The 20,210-nt window shown below is 39.4% G+C and overlaps 1 protein-coding gene across 1 annotated transcript in view; it reads left to right on the forward strand.

Moving 5' to 3' along the window:
- The window catches only part of CFAP54 (cilia and flagella associated protein 54), a 380,538-nt gene that overhangs the window by 230,757 nt on the left and 129,571 nt on the right, over positions 1 to 20,210 (forward strand). Inside the window, exons 51-52 of the mRNA XM_025402762.1 lie at positions 17,554 to 17,659; positions 20,038 to 20,185. Of these exons, the coding sequence (XP_025258547.1) occupies positions 17,554 to 17,659; positions 20,038 to 20,185 (254 nt within the window). The remainder of the gene's footprint in view (positions 1 to 17,553; positions 17,660 to 20,037; positions 20,186 to 20,210) is intronic.

Here is a 20,210-nt window from a genome sequence, read left to right on the forward strand (position 1 = left end):
AGTGGAAAGTTCAAGCCATGTAAGTCCTGGCCTGTGTGCAGGAACTCTTACCCCAGTGCCACCCACCAACCACCATAAAACTCCGAGCCAGTCTCTTTTCCTTGCTCTCTCCATACATTTTCCCACCTGTTTGGGAACCTGCTCTGATCTTCTTGGAAGGCTCATTATGTGAGCAGTACCCTCTTTCATACCCTCTTGACGTGTGTGTATGTGGGATCAGTCGTGACATCTGAACCACATTTTGGGTGGTCAGGGCAGGCTTCACTGATGAGGTGATATCTGAACAAAGTACTTAAATGAGAAAATTATCCATGCAAATATATCTATAGAGAAAGTGTTACAGGCCATGGAAACATGCCTGATACACGTTTGAGGGACAGCTCAAGATCTCTTGTGGCTAGGGTAGAGTGAGTGAGGGGCAGAGTTGCAAGGGAGATCTGCAGAGAGGTAACTGGTGGACAAGAACATTACATAGGACCTTTTGGCCAGGGTAAAGACTGACCTTGAGTGAAGTGGGGAGTCATTGTAGAGTTTTGAGCAGAGGAGGGACATGATCTGATTTTCATTGTAAAGGGATGGCTCTTGCTGCTAGTATGAGAATTGATTATAAGAGGAAAAGGGTGTGAAAGCAAGGAGATGAATTAAGGAGGCTATTATAATAACAGAAATATAGTGGTGGTTCTTACCAGTGTGATAGCACTAGAGGTAATGAGAAGTACTCGGATTCTGAGTAAATTTTGAAGGTAGAGCCATTCGATTTTACAGATACTGAATATAAGTTGTGAGAAAAAGGGAGGAGTCAAAAAAGAAGTGGTCGTTAACTGAAATGGGAATATTGTGGGGGTGCAGCTTATTTAGCAGAAACATCAGAGGTTAAAATTTGAATGCATGTAGTTTGAGATGTCCCTTAGATGTACAATTGAAGATGTCAAGTATTCTGAGAGTCTTTAGAATATAGGCAGTGTTATTCAAATGTTCCCAGCACAAAGAGAAGATAAATGTGTAAGGTGATGGATATACCAATCACCACTATTTAATTATTACACATTATGTAATGTATCAAAATATTTTATGTACCCTGGAAATGTATATGTCTATTAAGCATCAATAAAAAATACAGTGATAAGAATGATACAAATTTAAAAGTACACTATAACAACTAAAAAAAAAATAAAGACAGCATTTTAATACTGGATGAGTTCCATTAGGGAGTATAAATGGATGGAAGAGAGAAAAGGACCAAGGACCAAGCCCTGAGTTTTGTATTCCAACTTTATGAGACTGGGGAGAAAATGAGGAACCAGGAAAGGGGACTGAGAAGAAGTGACCAGCAAGATAGAAGAAAACCAAGAGATCATGGAATCCTGAAAGCCAAGTGAAGAAAGTGATCGAGGAGAATGGAGTGACCAACTGTGCCACAAGCTTCTAATAGATTGAGTAAGGTAAGGATAGAGATTTGGACCCCTGGATTTAGCATGGAGGCCAATGGTGACCTTCACAGGAGTAACTTTAGAAGATGCTTGGGAAAGATTATGTTTAGAGTGATTTATGAGAGAGTGGGAAGAGATAAATTGGAGCCCACAGATAAAGATGATTCTTTAGAAGAGTTTTACTATGAAGGAGAGTAGAGAATGATGGTAACTGCAATTGGTAGAAGTAGGGTGAAGACAAATTCTCTTGAGATGAGAGAGATGATAATGAAAAAGGCCCAGTACAGACAGCAAATGTGATGTTCTGATATGATTGGCACACAGTAGACTGGGAGGCCAGTCCAGTCTTCTCTTTTTCTCTAATACAGAATAAAGTTATCCTCTACTTTGGGAATACAGAATAGTCTCTGGGGGCTAACCAGGAGACTAGCTGCCTGCCAGGAACACAGATGCAAAAAGTCACCCAAGATAAATCAGTTCCCCAGGCTGATGCCATTAGAAATGGTGGGGTCCAAATTGGCATCATCCATGAAATGCAGAAACCCTGAAAAGTTAGTTTAAAATGGTCCTGACGATTTCTGGGGGGGCGGAGCAAGATGGCCGAATAGGAACAGCTCCAGTCTCCAACTCCCAGCGCCAGCGACACAGAAGACCGGTGATTTCGGCATTTTCAACTGAGGTACTGGGTTCATCTCACTGGGAAGTGCCGGACGATCGGTGCTGGTCAGCTGCTGCAGCCCAACCAGCGAGAGCTGAAGCAGGGCGAGGCATCGCCTCACCTGGGAAGCGCAAGGGGGAAGGGAATCCCTATTCCTAGCCAGGGGAACTGAGACACACAACACCTGGAAAATTGGGTAACTCCCACCCCAATACTGCGCTTTAAGCAAACAGGCACACCAGGAGATCATATCCCACACCTGCCCGGGAGGGTCCCACGCCCGCGGAGCCTCCCTCATTGCTAGCACAGCAGTCTGTGATCTACCGGCAAGGCAGCAGCGAGGCTGGGGGAGGGGCGCCCGCCATTGCTGAGGCTTAAGTAGGTAAACAAAGCTGCTGGGAAGCTCGAACTGGGTGGAGCTCACAGCAGCTCAAGGAAACCTGCCTGTCTCTGTAGACTCCACCTCTGGGGACAGGACACAGTAAACAAATAAACGCAGCAGAAGCCTCTGCAGACGCAAACGACTCTGTCTGACAGCTTTGAAGAGAGCAGTGGATCTCCCAACACGGAGGTTGAGATCTGAGAAGGGACAGACTCCCTGCTCAAGTGGGTCCCTGACCCCTGAGTAGCCTAACTGGGAGACATCCCCCACTAGGGGCAGTCTGACACCCCACACCTCACAGGGTGGAGTACACCCCTGAGAGGAAGCTTCCAAAGCAAGAATCAGACAGGTACACTCGCTGTTCAGAAATATTCTATCTTCTGCAGCCTCTGCTGCTGATACCCAGGCAAACAGGGTCTGGAGTGGACCCCAAGCAATCTCCAGCAGACCTACAGCTGAGGGTCCTGACTGTTAGAAGGAAAACTATCAAACAGGAAGGACACCTACACCAAAACCCCATCAGTACATCACCATCATCAAAGACCAGAGGCAGATAAAACCACAAAGATGGGGAAAAAGCAGGGCAGAAAAGCTGGAAATTCAAAAAATAAGAGCACATCTCCCCCGGCAAAGGAGCGCAGCTCATCGCCAGCAACGGATCAAAGCTGGACGGAGAATGACTTTGACGAGATGAGAGAAGAAGGCTTCAGTCCATCAGATTTCTCAGAGCTAAAGGAGGAATTATGTACCCAGCGCAAAGAAACTAAAAATCTTGAAAAAAAAGTGGAAGAATTGATGGCTAGAGTAATTAATGCAGAGAAGGTCCTAAACGAAATGAAAGAGATGAAAACCATGACACGAGAAATACGTGACAAATGCACAAGCTTCAGTAACCGACTGGATCAACCGGAAGAAAGAGTATCAGCGATTGAGGATCAAATGAATGAAATGAAGCGAGAAGAGAAACCAAAAGAAAAAAGAAGAAAAAGAAATGAACGAAGCCTGCAAGAAGTATGGGATTATGTAAAAAGACCAAATCTACGTCTGATTGGGGTGCCTGAAAGTGAGGGGGAAAATGGAACCACGTTGGAAAACACTCTTCAGGATATCATCCAGGAGAACTTCCCCAACCTAGTAGGGCAGGCCAACATTCAAATCCAGGAAATACAGAGAACACCACAAAGATACTCCTCGAGAAGAGCAACTCCAAGACACATAATTGCCAGATTCACCAAAGTTGAAATGAAGGAAAAAATCTTAAGGGCAGCCAGAGAGAAAGGTCGGGTTACCCACAAAGGGAAGCCCATCAGACTCACAGCAGATCTCTCGGCAGAAACTCTCCAAGCCAGAAGAGAGTGGGGGCCAATATTCAACATTCTTAAAGAAAAGAATTTTAAACCCAGAATTTCATATCCAGCCAAACTAAGTTTCATAAGTGAAGGAGAAATAAAATCCTTTACAGATAAGCAAATGCTTAGAGATTTTGTCACCACTAGGCCTGCCTTACAAGAGACCCTGAAGGAAGCACTCAACATGGAAAGGAACAACCGGTACCAGCCATTGCAAAAACATGCCAAAATGTAAAGACCATCGAGGCTAGGAAGAAACTGCATGAACTAACGAGCAAAATAACCAGTTAATATCATAATGGCAGGATCAAGTTCACACATAACAATCTTAACCTTAAATGTAAATGGACTAAATGCTCCAATGAAAAGACACAGACTGGCAAACTGGATAAAGAGTCAAGACCCATCAGTCTGCTGTATTCAGGAGACCCATCTCACACGCAGAGACGTACATAGACTCAAAATAAAGGGATGGAGGAAGATTTACCAAGCAAATGGAGAACAAAAAAAAGCGGGGGTTGCAATCCTAGTCTCTGATAAAACAGACTTTAAACCATCAAAGATCAAAAGAGACAAAGAAGGCCATTACATAATGGTAAAGGGATCAATTCAACAGGAAGAGCTAACTATCCTAAATATATATGCACCCAATACAGGAGCACCCAGATTCATAAAGCAAGTCCTTAGAGACTTACAAAGAGACTTAGACTCCCATACAATAATAATGGGAGACTTCAACACTCCACTGTCAACATTAGACAGATCAACCAGACAGAAAGTTAACAAGGATATCCAGGAATTGAACTCATCTCTGCAGCAAGCAGACCTAATAGACATCTATAGAACTCTCCACCCCAAATCAACAGAATATACATTCTTCTCAGCACCACGTCGTACTTACTCCAAAATTGACCACGTAATTGGAAGTAAAGCACTCCTCAGCAAATGTACAAGAACAGAAATTATAACAAACTGTCTCTCAGACCACAGTGCAATCAAACTAGAACTCAGGACTAAGAAACTCAATCAAAACCGCTCAACTACATGGAAACTGAACAACCTGCTCCTGAATGACTATTGGGTACATAACGAAATGAAGGCAGAAATAAAGATGTTCTCTGAAACCAATGAGAACAAAGATACAACATACCAGAATCTCTGGGACACATTTAAAGCAGTGTGTAGAGGGAAATTTATAGCACTAAATGCCCACAAGAGAAAGCAGGAAAGATCAAAAATTGACACTCTAACATCACAATTAAAAGAACTAGAGAAGCAAGAGCAAACACATTCGAAAGCTAGCAGAAGGCAAGAAATAACTAAGATCAGAGCAGAACTGAAGGAGATAGAGACACAAAAAACCCTCCAAAAAATCAATGAATCCAGGAGTTGGTTTTTTGAAAAGATCAACAAAATTGACAGACCACTAGCAAGACTAATAAAGAAGAAAAGAGAGAAGAATCAAATCGACGCAATTAAAAATGATAAAGGGGATATCACCACCGACCCCACAGAAATACAAACTACCATCAGAGAATACTATAAACACCTCTACGCAAATAAACTGGAAAATCTAGAAGAAATGGATAATTTCCTGGACACTTACACTCTTCCAAGACTAAACCAGGAAGAAGTTGAATCCCTGAATAGACCAATAGCAGGCTCTGAAATTGAGGCAATAATTAATAGCCTACCAACCAAAAAAAGTCCAGGACCAGATGGATTCACAGCTGAATTCTACCAGAGGTATAAGGAGGAGTTGGTACCATTCCTTCTGAAACTATTCCAATCAATAGAAAAAGAGGGAATCCTCCCTAACTCATTTTATGAGGCCAACATCATCCTGATACCAAAGCCTGGCAGAGATACAACAAAAAAAGAGAATTTTAGACCAATATCCCTGATGAACATCGATGCAAAAATCCTCAATAAAATACTGGCAAACCGGATTCAGCAACACATCAAAAAGCTTATCCACCATGATCAAGTGGGCTTCATCCCTGGGATGCAAGGCTGGTTCAACATTCGCAAATCAATAAACATAATCCAGCATATAAACAGAACCAAAGACAAGAACCACATGATTATCTCAATAGATGCAGAAAAGGCTTTTGACAAAATTCAACAGCCCTTCATGCTAAAAACGCTCAATAAATTTGGTATTGATGGAACGTACCTCAAAATAATAAGAGCTATTTATGACAAACCCACAGCCAATATCATACTGAATGGGCAAAAACTGGAAAAATTCCCTTTGAAAACTGGCACAAGAGAGGGATGCCCTCTCTCACCACTCCTATTCAACATAGTGTTGGAAGTTCTGGCTAGGGCAATTAGGCAAGAGAAAGAAATCAAGGGTATTCAGTTAGGAAAAGAAGAAGTCAAATTGTCCCTGTTTGCAGATGACATGATTGTATATTTAGAAAACCCCATTGTCTCAGCCCAAAATCTCCTTAAGCTGATAAGCAACTTCAGCAAAGTCTCAGGATACAAAATTAATGTGCAAAAATCACAAGCATTCTTATACACCAATAACAGACAAACAGAGAGCCAAATCAGGAATGAACTTCCATTCACAATTGCTTCAAAGAGAATAAAATACCTAGGAATCCAACTGACAAGGGATGTAAAGGACCTCTTCAAGGAGAACTACAAACCACTGCTCAGTGAAATAAAAGAGGACACAAACAAATGGAAGAACATACCATGCTCATGGATAGGAAGAATCAATATCGTGAAAATGGCCATACTGCCCAAGGTAATTTATAGATTCAATGCCATCCCCATCAAGCTACCAATGAGTTTCTTCACAGAATTGGAAAAAACTGCTTTAAAGTTCATATGGAACCAAAAAAGAGCCCGCATCTCCAAGACAATCCTAAGTCAAAAGAACAAAGCTGGAGGCATCACGCTACCTGACTTCAAACTATACTACAAGGCTACAGTAACCAAAACAGCATGGTACTGTACCAAAACAGAGATATAGACCAATGGAACAGAACAGAGTCCTCAGAAATAATACCACACATCTACAGCCATCTGATCTTTGACAAACCTGAGAGAAACAAGGTATGGGGAAAGGATTCCCTATTTAATAAATGGTGCTGGGAAAATTGGCTAGCCATAAGTAGAAAGCTGAAACTGGATCCTTTCCTTACTCCTTATACGAAAATTAATTCAAGATGGATTAGAGACTTAAATGTTAGACCTAATACCATAAAAATCCTAGAGGAAAACCTAGGTAGTACCATTCAGGACATAGGCATGGGCAAAGACTTCATGTCTAAAACACCAAAAGCAACGGCAGCAAAAGCCAAAATTGACAAATGGGATCTCATTAAACTAAAGAGCTTCTGCGCAGCAAAAGAAACTACCATCAGAGTGAACAGGCAACCTACAGAATGGGAGAAAATTTTTGCCATCTACTCATCTGACAAAGGGCTAATATCCAGAACCTACAAAGAACTCAAACAAATTTACAAGAAAAAAACAAACAACCCCATCAAAAAGTGGGCAAAGGATATGAACAGACATTTCTCAAAAGAAGACATTCATACAGCCAACAGACACATGAAAAAATGCTCATCATCACTGACCATCAGAGAAATGCAAATCAAAACCACAATGAGATACCATCTCACACCAGTTAGAATGGCGATCATTAAAAAGTCAGGAAACAACAGGTGCTGGAGAGGATGTGGAGAAATAGGAACACTTTTACACTGTTGGTGGGATTGTAAACTAGTTCAACCATTATGGAAAACAGTATGGCGATTCCTCAAGGATCTAGAACTAGATGTACCATATGACCCAGCCATCCCATTACTGGGGATATACCCAAAGGATTATAAATTATGCTGCTATAAAGACACATGCACATGTATGTTTATTGCAGCACTATTCACAATAGCAAAGACTTGGAATCAACCCAAATGTCCATCAGTGATAGATTGGATTAAGAAAGTATGGCACATATACACCATGGAATACTATGCAGCCATAAAAAAGGATGAGTTTGCGTCCTTTGTAGGGACATGGATGCAGCTGGAAACCATCATTCTTAGCAAACTATCACAAGAACAGAAAACCAAACACCGCATGTTCTCACTCATAGGTGGGAACTGAACAATGAGATCACTTGGACTCAGGAAGGGGAACATCACACACCGGGGCCTATCATGGGGAGGGGGGAGGGGGGAGGGATTGCATTGGGAGTTATACCTGATGTAAATGACGAGTTGATGGGTGCAGCAGACCAACATGGCACAAGTATACATATGTAACAAACCTGCACGTTATGCACATGTACCCTACAACTTAAAGTATAATAATAATAAATAAATTAAAAAAAAATAAAAATAAAAATAAAAATAAAATGGTCCTGACATCATAGAGCTGGAGCAGAGGCAAACCCTGAACAGTCTCATAGAGGTTAACCCAGGAAATGCAAGACTTCCATGGAAAATAACTCCCACCAAAGATAGCACTGAGTCAAATATTACAAATCAGATGAAGAAACAGTCATAACAGAGAGTTAGCAGACACAATAAATGGCAGACTTCACAGCCCAAGAAATAAACTGTTCAAAGATAGGAAGGATAGAAGAGAATCTACAAAGCAACAATGAGACAACATAAAATGAATTTGGAAAACAGCCAAATAGAAATTCTATAAATGAAAAAATATAGTCACTGAATGAGAAAAGAAATGATCAAGTTAGATGAAAAATATTTCTCTCCTTATTTTTTTCATTTATAATGAAATTCCATACATTAAACCCCATTCAAACTGAAATTTGGAAGAGGAGTTACATTTAAGACTTTGAGACTGTCATTCTCTTTAAACAGGAGAATCCCACTTATGTGTTTCCCAAAGGGGAAATCAATTCAGCAGAAATCCTCGTTTGCTTTGATTGGAAACATATAATCATCTCATCAGTCTAAGCCCACAAGCTTTGACTAAAGACTGTTCCATGACTAACCACATCTAAATCTAGATGACAGCAGAAGTGTTGGGAGATTTATAAGTTTTTGTAGTTTTTAAGCAGTGATGAAAATCTGTAAGGAATGTTTGGAACAGTGATTCTCAAAGTGTGCTCTGCAGATCTCTGGGGGTGTCTCCCAGACCCCCTGGGCGTAGGGGTGTACATGAGGTCAGAACCATATGAATAAAACTAAGACAGCATTTTCCTTCTTCACTGTGTCTTTCACGTTGATGCTGCAGAAGCAACAATGATAAGACTTCTGGCGCCTCACCATGAATCAAAGCAGCAGCCCCAAACTGTACTAGTAGTCATTGCTGTCTTCACTCCTGCACACTGGTAATTTAAAAAAATGCCAGTTTCACTTAAGAATGCCCCTGGTGAGGTAGTAAAATCTTGCGCTTGTAAGTCTCTCTCCTTGGATATGTATTTTTAACATCTTATGGGAATATTATAGGGAAAATATGCCTAGGTATGTCTGCTGCTTATGAAAGCTGATGGTTGACTTGAAGAAGAATGTGTGTGATTGAATTGAGAGTTGGACAGGCTGCTTTCTACATGGAATACCATTTTCACTGGAAAAACAACGGACAAACTGTGGTTATTCAGACTTGAGTATTTGGCAAACATTTTATTGAAAATGAGCAAAGTGAGTATGCCACTTCTAGGGAAAGAACTGATAGTATTTGTTGCCAATGATAGAATTTAAACTTTCACAGGAAAACTAGAAGTTTGGGAGACTTGTATGAGCCACCACAAGCTTGACAATTTTCTAATGTTTAGATTTTTTTCTGTCAGACTGGTAGAAATACTAAAAACATGACTTTTTAAAATATTGCATAATAAAATGCTTCAACATTTGGCGGATCTATATAACTCAGGGAGACAATATTTCCTAAATGACTGATGCATGTTACAAAATCCCAGTGAACAAGATAGAGCAGTAGATTTTAATGGAACAAAGTCGGAAAAGTTCATCAATATGTGGTATTAGATTCTACATTGCAACAAACTTTAAAAAAAACCTATCACTTATCACATGATAATTGTCACTTTGATACTACGTTGGTGTAGTATCAAAGAAGAATATTAAAACAGTTATTTGAAGCAGCTGTTAACGTACTTCTCCCATTTCCAATGACTGCGTGACTCCTAATCTTCATACACTTCAGCCAAAACAATATTTTACAAAAGACTGAGTGTAGAAAAAGATATGAACAATCTTGTGTTAAGTAAGGGTGAGTGTGTGTGTGTGTGTGTGTGTGTGTGTGTGTGTGTGTTCAGAGTCTTGCTCTGTCACCCAGGCTGGAGTGCAGTAGCAGGATCTCAGCTCATCGCAACCTCTGCCTCCTGGGTTCAAGCGATTCTCCTGTCTCAGCTTCCTGAGTAGCTGGGACTACAGGTGCACACTATAACGCATGGCTAATTTTTGTATTTTTAGTAGAGGTGGAGTTTCACCATGTTGGCCAGGCTGATCTCAAACTTCTGACCTCAAGTGATCCACCTGCCTTAGCCTCCCAAAGTGCTGGGATTACAAGCATGAGCCATCATGTCTGGCCACTTGGTAGTTTGTTTTTTATTAAACCAGACATTAGAGAGATCCATGGCATTCTTCTCATGAACTTTTTTGAAAATATAATTGTTTGCATAAAATATTTTATTTATGTTAACATGTAATAGGTTTACTATTTTTATTTGAAGAGGATTTAATGTTAAGGAAACTAAGACAATTTTAGCTGAATTTCTAATGTTGGCAAATGTTGATGGAGCTCTTTTGGGTTCTCAATAATTTTTAGAGGTATAAAGAGGTGCTGAGAATAAAAAACTTGAGAACCACTGGCTTAGAATATTGTCACATGTATAGCTATCTTTAAGGACATATGATAGTTGATGGTAGAATAGGCTTAGCATAATAACATACCATTTTCCCCATTGGAGTTTGAAGGGAGAATAAATTTTTACTATATAATTCTCTATAGAACTTTTTTTTTTTTTTTCTAAACTATGTGTCGGAGAGCAACAGCAGCCCTAGAAAATATTTATCATTTACCTTCATTCTTTCTGCAGCTCTCTGTGTATCCTATACCCTTTTGGTATGAAGGATATGAGTGGTTTTTATTCTTTTTTGGGAGGGAGAATGAAATGAGAAACTAAAAATTACAAAATGGCCATAGAAAGGACTGTCATAATAGAACTTTAATTTGAAAACCAGATAGACATATGCAAATAGCGTGCAAGTATATCAGAATAGCTCCTATTTTAAATACATGAACCTGGCCCTTGGGACAAACCTGCGGAAAACTTTGATGTTATTGCCTTTTTGGAGCAGAGTTGTCATTTAGGGGAAGCCTACTGTCAAGATGAATGAGTTTTTCTCATGTGAACTTTACCCCCTGTGAGCTTCTGTTTGGGCACTGCTGAGAGTGTTGGACAGTCCCTTTTCCAAATGATGGTTAGCTTGACATTTCATGATACTTCTAATAAAATTATGTGTCAAAGAAATTGAAAGGCACATTCCCTAGGGTGACAGGTAGAGTGAGCTGCATAGATTTTATGAGAACAAACTGACCATTTTTGTCATGAATGTTAATAAGAAATAAATGGGATCAAAGTTATTCAAATTGTATTTCTACTTCTTCTAGGGCTGCCTCTTTCTTTCAAAATCCTGTGGGGTTTGTTTTAATAAGTGTTCCTTCCTATTCTCCTTTATATTTAATCTATTGTTTAAATGGAAAAATATTTGGGCCTTTTAATTTTGTGTCAGAATGAAATTTTCTTTTGGGATTTTAGACTGTTGGCAGTAGGCAATCCTTGCATACTTTCTATCTGTCTAGTGTAGTGGAGAAACAAGAAATTTTCCATTCTGCAACTGAGCAGTACCAAGTGGATTTGGACATACTGTTTGTCTTATGTTTTATTCATTAAGTTTCTGGGTTAGCAAGATGCCAAACCTCACAGCTTGTTTCTCTTAAAATCAGAATTTGGGTTTCAAAATGAGAAGAATGGAATGGGTACCATTTTCTTTTTCCAGGGTTTTCTATCAGCCATGCTGAGTTAGCCTTGGAAGCTACTGAGTAAATGAGGTGCCTCTGAAATGTGTGTAGCCTTGAGGGAGGAAGAGTGTGGGGAGGGCACGTTTCCTGTGCACACACTGTCTCCATGCTATGTGTGTTTTTGTTGTTGTTATTTTCTTGGTTAGTTTTATTTTAAATAAAAAATAAGTTAATTACGGTATCTTAGAAAATGTTCTACAAATATCTAAACCATTTTAATGGCTCAGCAAAATCTTGAGAGTTTAAAATTCAGTAACTGCTAAGAGATTGGGATGTTAACAAATTAGAAAAAAAAAATCAATTTAGTCTCTCCCCACCTCTCCTGGGCAATTCAATACACTGATAATGATAATGGCTAGCATGCATTATGTGCCTCTGTTTGCCAAGCACTCCTATTTGCTAAGCACACTCCATGCTTACTAGAATGTCAGCTCCATGAAGGCAGAGATTCTTGTTTGTCTTCTTTACTACTGTATTCATAGCCCCTAGATTTCTTCCTGGCCCATAGCAGATGCTCAATATGTACTTTTGGATTATTATAGGATTAAATAAGATCTTTATTTTATGAAAGGATCTTATTTAATCCTTATAATAATCCCATGTCATGAAGTTTGCACTGTTATTATCATCATTACCACTTTATAGATGATGAGATTGATAATTGGGGTTCCTAAGATCACACAGTTAATATATGGCAAAAGTGGGATTTGACCTCTCTCTCTCCAGTGTATGAATTCTTAAAAATTAGGTTATTTCACATGAACTAAAAAGTTTTTTTTAAGTAGAAAAAAGTACAATTAAATAAGAGAATCTCTAGAAAGATGTATTTCTAAAATTACAACTGACTACAAAGAAAAATGTCAACTGATTTAATCTGTGAAATATTTTAATTTTTATAAGTACAATAACAACAAAAACAATTACACCAACAATACATGGAAAAACAAGACTTTACTTCCAGTAAATATGACAAATAGTTCCTTTCATTTTTACATAAAATTGCTGATAAAATTGATAAAAAGACACTGTTGATAAATGGTCAAATACCATAAACTTTTCATCAAAAAGAAGAAATTATAACTAGTATGTATACACCTGGAAAAATATCTATCCACTTACAAAGTGAAGTTAAAGCAATGAATGAGGTCCAGATTTCTACCTGAAAAATAGCATTGGGGTAGTATTCCCTGATAGGTTCTCTACCAACTTCCCATTGAAAGACATGTTGCCCCACGGAGATAGAAAAATACAAAAGCTTTAATAGAATTGAAAACTAAGCATAGTAATTCAACTTTTGTAAGAAATGGGAAAACTTTTTTTCAAATGGTACCCATAGATGAAGATGGAGTCAGAACCACAAGGGATCATCTACATCCACTTTATTCCCTGAAAGGAGCAGCATCGTGGGCCAGGAAAGAAGAGTGGTCCCTCTACCTTCTAAGCGCATAACTCAGAAGGGATTCACCATCCAAAAACCTGGGCAGGTACCCTAATACTGTGCAGGGGCTTAAGGAACTACTCCAGCCAACAGAAGAGATCTGTCTCATAGTTAAGACTGAGGAATGAGGCAGTGATTCTGTAAAAATGACTAGTGGTGGGTACTGGAGCTAGTTTGGGCTCAGTGTAAATAATGGTAAGTTTGCATAACTGAAAACAGATGTCAAGACTAATTCCTGAAAAAGGTGATAAAGTATAAAGATAACTAACAATGACCTGGGGATAATATATCAGATTATAATAACCAAGTGGATGTGGGAGAGATAGGGTAATTAAAAATTATGAAATTCTTCATCCTATATGTAGGGAATCAAAATATGTTGGTTCATTTTATGCATTGAGAAATAGAGAAGCAGAGTAGAGAAATTATGTTTTTAAGATGGATTAATGGAGAAGTGTGTTTTGGAAAATATTAAACATAACTGCTATTAGAATCTAAACCAGAATATATATATTTCAAATCAGTGTGGAAAATAAAAGGGAAATAGTCTTATGGCAGAAGACACAAAAGAAAGGAAAAAGGAAGAATACACTCAGAAAGCATAAAATAATAGAAGAAAACAAGGCATGTTTATTATGCCCATAAATGTAAAATTGTTGAAACACACTGGATTTGTGAGGATGTTTTGGTTGCAAGTGACAGAATCCCAACTTCTGCCAAATCAGCCAAAAGGGGAAACTTTCTGATTCATGTGACTACAAAGCTGGTGAAGACAGATGTAAGGATGGGCCTGAGGGTTTACTGAGAGCAAAGGCTTGAGTGCTCCTGGAATCACCTCATTCCATCTTCTTTCTTTCAGCCTTATGTGTTAGCTTTATTTGATCAGGTTGGCCTCCTCTACAGTGCTGGATACATGTCTGCCACTAGATCAAGACTTCGAATGCTCCCAAGTTTACCACAGAGAGAGCACAAGACTGTCTCTTGCTTCAGGTTCAGATACCAGGGAAGCTGACTGGCCCAGCTTGGCTCATGTGCTCATCCCTGGTCCCAAGCACCATGGCCAAGGAGGCAGGGTCATGAAAAAATATGGAAGCCCTCACTAAGAACTAAGAAGAGGGGGTAGGCAAAAGAAGGAGAATAATGTCCCAGAAGGATGAGATGTTTGATGCTTTTCTTAGAACAGAAAAAGAATGCTACTCAAAGTAGTAAATATAAAATTGAACTATAAATCACTGTCAAAAATGGTCCAGACATCTTTAAAACTAAAAGGATTTTTTTAGTTATCAAAGATACTAAGAAAAGGTAAAGAAACAAAGATGGCAATATCAGTATTATGCTAAGTAGGATGCAAGGCAAAAAGCATTGAACTGCACCAAGAGGACCATTGATATTGATGAAAGGTACAGTCAACAGTGACTATATAACAGCCATAAATATGGCACTAACTCTATATGGATAGCAAAAATTCAACAAAACCAAACTTGTTAGAAACTGTGAAAAGACAGAGATGGTGTCATGGAATAACGAATGGAGGCTCAGGGGCTGATTGCCTGAGTTTTGAACCTGGCCCCTCTTTCTAACTATGTGACTTGAATCAAATTATTTAACATTTCTGTGTCTTCATTTTCTAATCTGGAAAATAGGGATGATAATAGTACATGTTGAGTATCCCTTATCCGAAATGCCTGAGGGAAGAAATGTTTCAGATTCCAGATTTTTTGGGGGGATTTTGGAATATTTGCATTATTCTAGTTGAGCATCCCAAATCTGAAAATTTGACATCTGAAATGCCTTGACTAGCATTTATTTTGAGTGTCATGTCAGCACTCAAAAAGCTTTAGATCTTGAATAATTTTTGATTTTTGGATGTGGGATACTCAACTTGTATTTATATTCCTTGTAGGCTTGTGGTGCGGAGTGAATGAATTTATTCACAGAAAGTGCTTAATAGAGTACCTGTCAGGTGGGAAACACTTGGTAAATACCAGTTATGATTTTTTTTTAAGGATTTTGGGAAAAAAAGACCATTTCTGTGCCTAATGTTAGCACAATATTTTCAGTTTTTAATATAACATATTGACCAAAAATATAGGCTTTAGAAATGTAATTTAAACACTGAGCATATGTACCCATTCTGAGAGCCTTCTTACAGGATCCATGAGCACTGATGAAGGTGAACATACACTGCACCAGAATCTCAGTGACTGATCCAAAGGAGGAGAAAGCACGGACTGCAGCCTGGGGATTGGGAGGGCCCTGGAATGTGTAAATCTGATTTACAGCTTGAAGAAATCACTGTGGGTGCTGTATGGAGACCAGGACTACAAGGGCAAGAGTGGTAGCAGGAAACTGGTTAGGAAGCTACTATGGTCATCCAGCCTGGAGATGATGGCGGCTTGGATGAAGGCATTAGCAGTGGAGGAGATGAGGGAGCCCTATTTGGAAGGCGAAGCCTGTTGATGGATTGAATGTAAAGTGCGAGTCACAGAGAGGAAGCCATGGCAACTACTGGGTTCTGCCTGTGGGATGGAGGACGTGGATGAGGAGTGGGTTTGGGTGGAGGAGACGGAAGCGAGGGGGGTCTGCTTTTAACTTGCTGTTACTGGTCTCCTAGGACTGTTGTAGTAAAGTACCAAAAACTGGGTGGCTAAAAGCTAGGAATTTCATTGTCTGACAGTCCTCGAGGCAAGACTTCTGAAATCAAGGTGTCAATGGGGCCACACTTGTTCTGGTGGCTCTAGGGGAGAATCCTTGCTTGCCTCTTCCGGCTTCCGGCATTTGCCGGCAGTCCTTGGCGTTCCTCGGCTTGTAGGTGCATCAGTCCTGTTGCATGGCCGTCTTCTCCCTGTATGTCTTCACATCAGCTTCCCTCCGTGCATGTCTGTCTATGTCCAAATTTCCACCCCCCCTTTTTATTTTTTGAGACGGGGTCTCACTCTGTCGTCGGGCTGGAGTGCAATGGCGCGATCTCGGCTCACTGGAACCTCCGCCTCCTGTATTCAAGCGATTCTCCTGCCTCAGCCGCCCGAGTAGCTGGGACTACAGGCGCCGCCACCACTCCCGGCTAATTTTTTTGTATTTTTAGTAGAGACGGGGTTTCACCATGTTAGCCAGGATGGCCTCGATCTCCTGACCTCGTGATCTGCCCGCCTTGGCCTCCCAAAGTGCTGGGATTACAGGTGTGAGCCACTGTGCCCGGCCCAAACCTCCCTTTTTATAGAAACACCAGTCATATTGGATTAGGACCCAGCCTAATGTTCTCATTTTAACTTGGTTGCTTCTGTAACGAACTTATTTCTGAGTAAGGTCACATTTTGAGGTACGGGGGCTTAGGACCTCAACATACCTTTTGGGGAGACAAAATTCAACTCATAACACTTGTTAAATGTGACTGTCGATTAACTTTTCAAGTGGAGCTGTTAAATGGGGAAATTGGATGGATATATTGTCATATTGTCCATAGGCCTTCATCCAGTTTTTTTTTTTTTTTTTTTGATGTGTGTATGATGAGCATCTTCACACATACAGAATGTTCTGTATTTTGAATTTTGTTTTGGAACACATTTTCAAAAGAAGATGGCTCTTAATATATACCATTAAAATATTTTGAAGAAGTGTGATGCCAATGTTAAATTTACCATTCTACAGGGGAGGAAGATATAATGGCTTAAAATGCAGACAAATTTATGCATGGAGCAACAGGAAGTAAAGAATTCTTAACTCCTGGTCTCCATTTTTTTGATAGAGTACATTTCCTTTCTGGCGCTGCTAGACACAGATTAAGCAATAATTTAGCTTGAGTTTCTAAGTGTAATAGCATTAGGTAACACAGTTCCATAACCTCAGAAAGCTGGAGAATCACGTTCTGATGTACATAAAATACAAAATATTAAAATGAGATTGCCAATACATTTTGTTTTAGATCTTGGAAACGTCACTCCTTTATTCTTCTATTCACTCATTTAAAAATATTTTTTAGTTTCTATTATGTCTCAGTCACTATGCTAGATGCTGGATTTCAATAGGGAATAAGACAAATTAGCTATGAAGCAATACTCAGACAATGAAATATGACAAGTACTAGTGTGTGGTTAAGACCAGGGTGCTGTTAGGGCCTGCAGAAATGGCACCTGACAGTTTTGGGGGTTATTGCGGGGGGGGGGGCGTGTGAGGATGTTTTTTGGAGAAAGAGATTTAGGAAATAACATACAGATGCCACAAATATAATACTGATAACATTTAAAATATATTCTCTATTTTAGTGCTGCAATAGTATTTTCTACACTTACACTTCTCCAGGATTCAAAACTTTTTAAAAAGAAGGTAGTACAGGATGACACAGAGAATCCTGTCTCTCCAGGAACTTCTGTAAGTATGACTTAATGTCTGTGCTTACAATACTTATCATATAAGAACTATCGGCATGCTAGGAAATTGTCTAATTATTTAGATGAAGCAAAGGAGTAAAGTAGAAAAAACATTGAATTTGGCGTAAAAAGATTTAGGTCCTGTTAATGCTATTTATTTATTGGCTTACTTTGGACAAATCTCTTAATTTAAAAAAACTTATAATCTCATTTGTGAACTGATGGAATTGGGATATAATAATTACTAAAGTCCCATCCAAAGTCCCAGATGTACCATTATATTAATCTAGCTTTGATCTACCTAGCAAATAAAGTTGTTTCCCAAGACTTGCTCCTCATTCCGCTTTTGAATCTATTGCCTTAGCATTGCCAGTCAGATACCTGTGCTGTTTCTTGCTTTGGATTCCTCATAGTTAGAGTCTTCCATTTAAGCTCTCAAATCTGACAACTGATGACACGTATTCTCTGATTAGGCTTTGATAAGACCAAGTAATTTAATAATACAGGATTGTTTAGGACTGAAATATAAATTCAGATTCATCACATAGAACCCTTGCTCATTATTTCAAGCATTACTAATAAAATCGCTAATATCTAGCATCATTACAAATTAGCAAAACTAATTGTCCTCAGTAGAGACTCATTTCTTACTATATTGAAAGCAATAAAAATGCTAAAAGCAATCTAACTCTAAAAATTGACTTAGAATAATGATTGTCAATTGGGGGTGATTTTGCCTCCTGGGGGAAATTTGGCAATGTCTGGAGATATTTTAGGTTGTCACAACTGGATGGAGAGGGGTGCTACTGGCATCTACTAGGTAGAGGCCAGGGAAGTTGCTAAACTTCCTATAATCTGCAGTACAGCCCTCCACAGCAGTTACCTGGCCCAAAATAGGTCAGTAGTGCTGAGGTTGAGAAACCCTGATTGAAATTAATGTGACCTGTCTTTTCATTAGTGACAGGAAATCTGAGCATTGAGTGATTAAGTTATACTGATGGGCATTTTTTTCTGTATTGCTAATCTACATACTAGACTCTTTGAGTACTTCTTGTGCCCATTTGAATCACTATGCTCCCTGCGGGCCTCTGTCGACTGCTTACTTTTTTGTTTTTTTTTTTGTTTGTTTTTTTTTTGAGACGGAGTCTCGCTTTGTCGCTCAGGCTGGAATACAGTGGCATAATGTCGGCTTACTGCAACCTCTGCCTCCTGGGTTCAAGCAATTCTCCTGTCTCAGCCTCCAGAGTAGCTGGGACTACAGGCGCCTGCCACTATGCCTGTCTAATTTTTGTGTTTTTAGAGAGTTTCACCATATTGGTCAGGCTGGTCTCGAACTCCTGACCTCAGGTTATCCACCTGCCTTGGCCTCCCAAAGTGCTGAGATTACAGGTGTGAGCCACGGTGCCAGGCCTGTTGACTGCTTACCCTTGTTTCCAGGGAACAGCTTGCCCTACTCTTCCGGTACTACCCACCTGCATTGGAGCCCCTTTAGGCCCCATTAGCTACTCCTGGCTAGCATGTGTTGCTGATTGGTTGTACACGAGGAGCCGTCAGAAATGCATAGCAGGAAATACTTAGAACAAATGGCGGTTCTAAATGATTTTAAAGTTCCCAGTGTCTACGATGGACTCTACTCCCCCAGAAATAGCTTTCTTTGCACATCTCTCCTAGCTCTCAGTAGCTCTGGACATTTGTCACCTCTTTGTAAAGTGTAATATTGAGGGTGGCAAATTAATTACAGTACCTGTTTGGAATATGAGCAGCATACAGTAACATGACACAGTGGATTAAGACTGTGGACTCTAAAGTCAGGAAGACACAGGTTGGAATCCCACCTCCATCAAAATATGACAGTGTTTAGGCAAGATAGTTAACCTTCCTAGGTCTCAGTTCTCCCAACTGTAAAATGGAAATGATTATAATACCTCTTTGGCTGTTAGGAGGGTTAAATGAGATAATATATACAAAGCATGTAGCACAGTACCTGACACATAATAACTAAATGAATATTAGTGAATATTATTTATTTTTTAGCTCTTAAAATGACATTTACAAAAACTTTTCATGACATAGAAACTGCTGATAATATAATTTGCAGTGAGACATTCACACTGCAAAACTATTTTTCAACAATGGGTACAGAGAGAAAAGGAAAGTTGAAAAGCAATATGCTAAAATGTTAATAGAGGATTGTTGGATTGTGGGTGATTTTGTTTTGAATATTTTTTATATTTTATAGAATGTGCAAGAATCATTTCTAAATTAAAAATTTTAATACTGTGGAATGATACCAGATGCCTTTTAAACTTACATTTAGTCTTAGTTTAGAACCTTGACATTATTAAATGGAAAGATAACCATCATTTTAATATTGTTTAGGCCACTGAAAATAAAGATGACAATGAGTTTTTAGATCCTATTTCCCTAAATGCCCGAGAATATTTCAACATTCATCTGTGGTTGAGGTGCTGCTTAGCATTGGTGACTGCGTTTGTTGCACAGATTCATGGCATTGGAATTATGAAAGGTACAAACATTTGCTTAATCAATGT

Source organism: Theropithecus gelada, chromosome 11, assembly GCF_003255815.1.
Source record: "Theropithecus gelada isolate Dixy chromosome 11, Tgel_1.0, whole genome shotgun sequence".
In the NCBI taxonomy this organism is placed as follows: domain Eukaryota; kingdom Metazoa; phylum Chordata; class Mammalia; order Primates; family Cercopithecidae; genus Theropithecus; species Theropithecus gelada.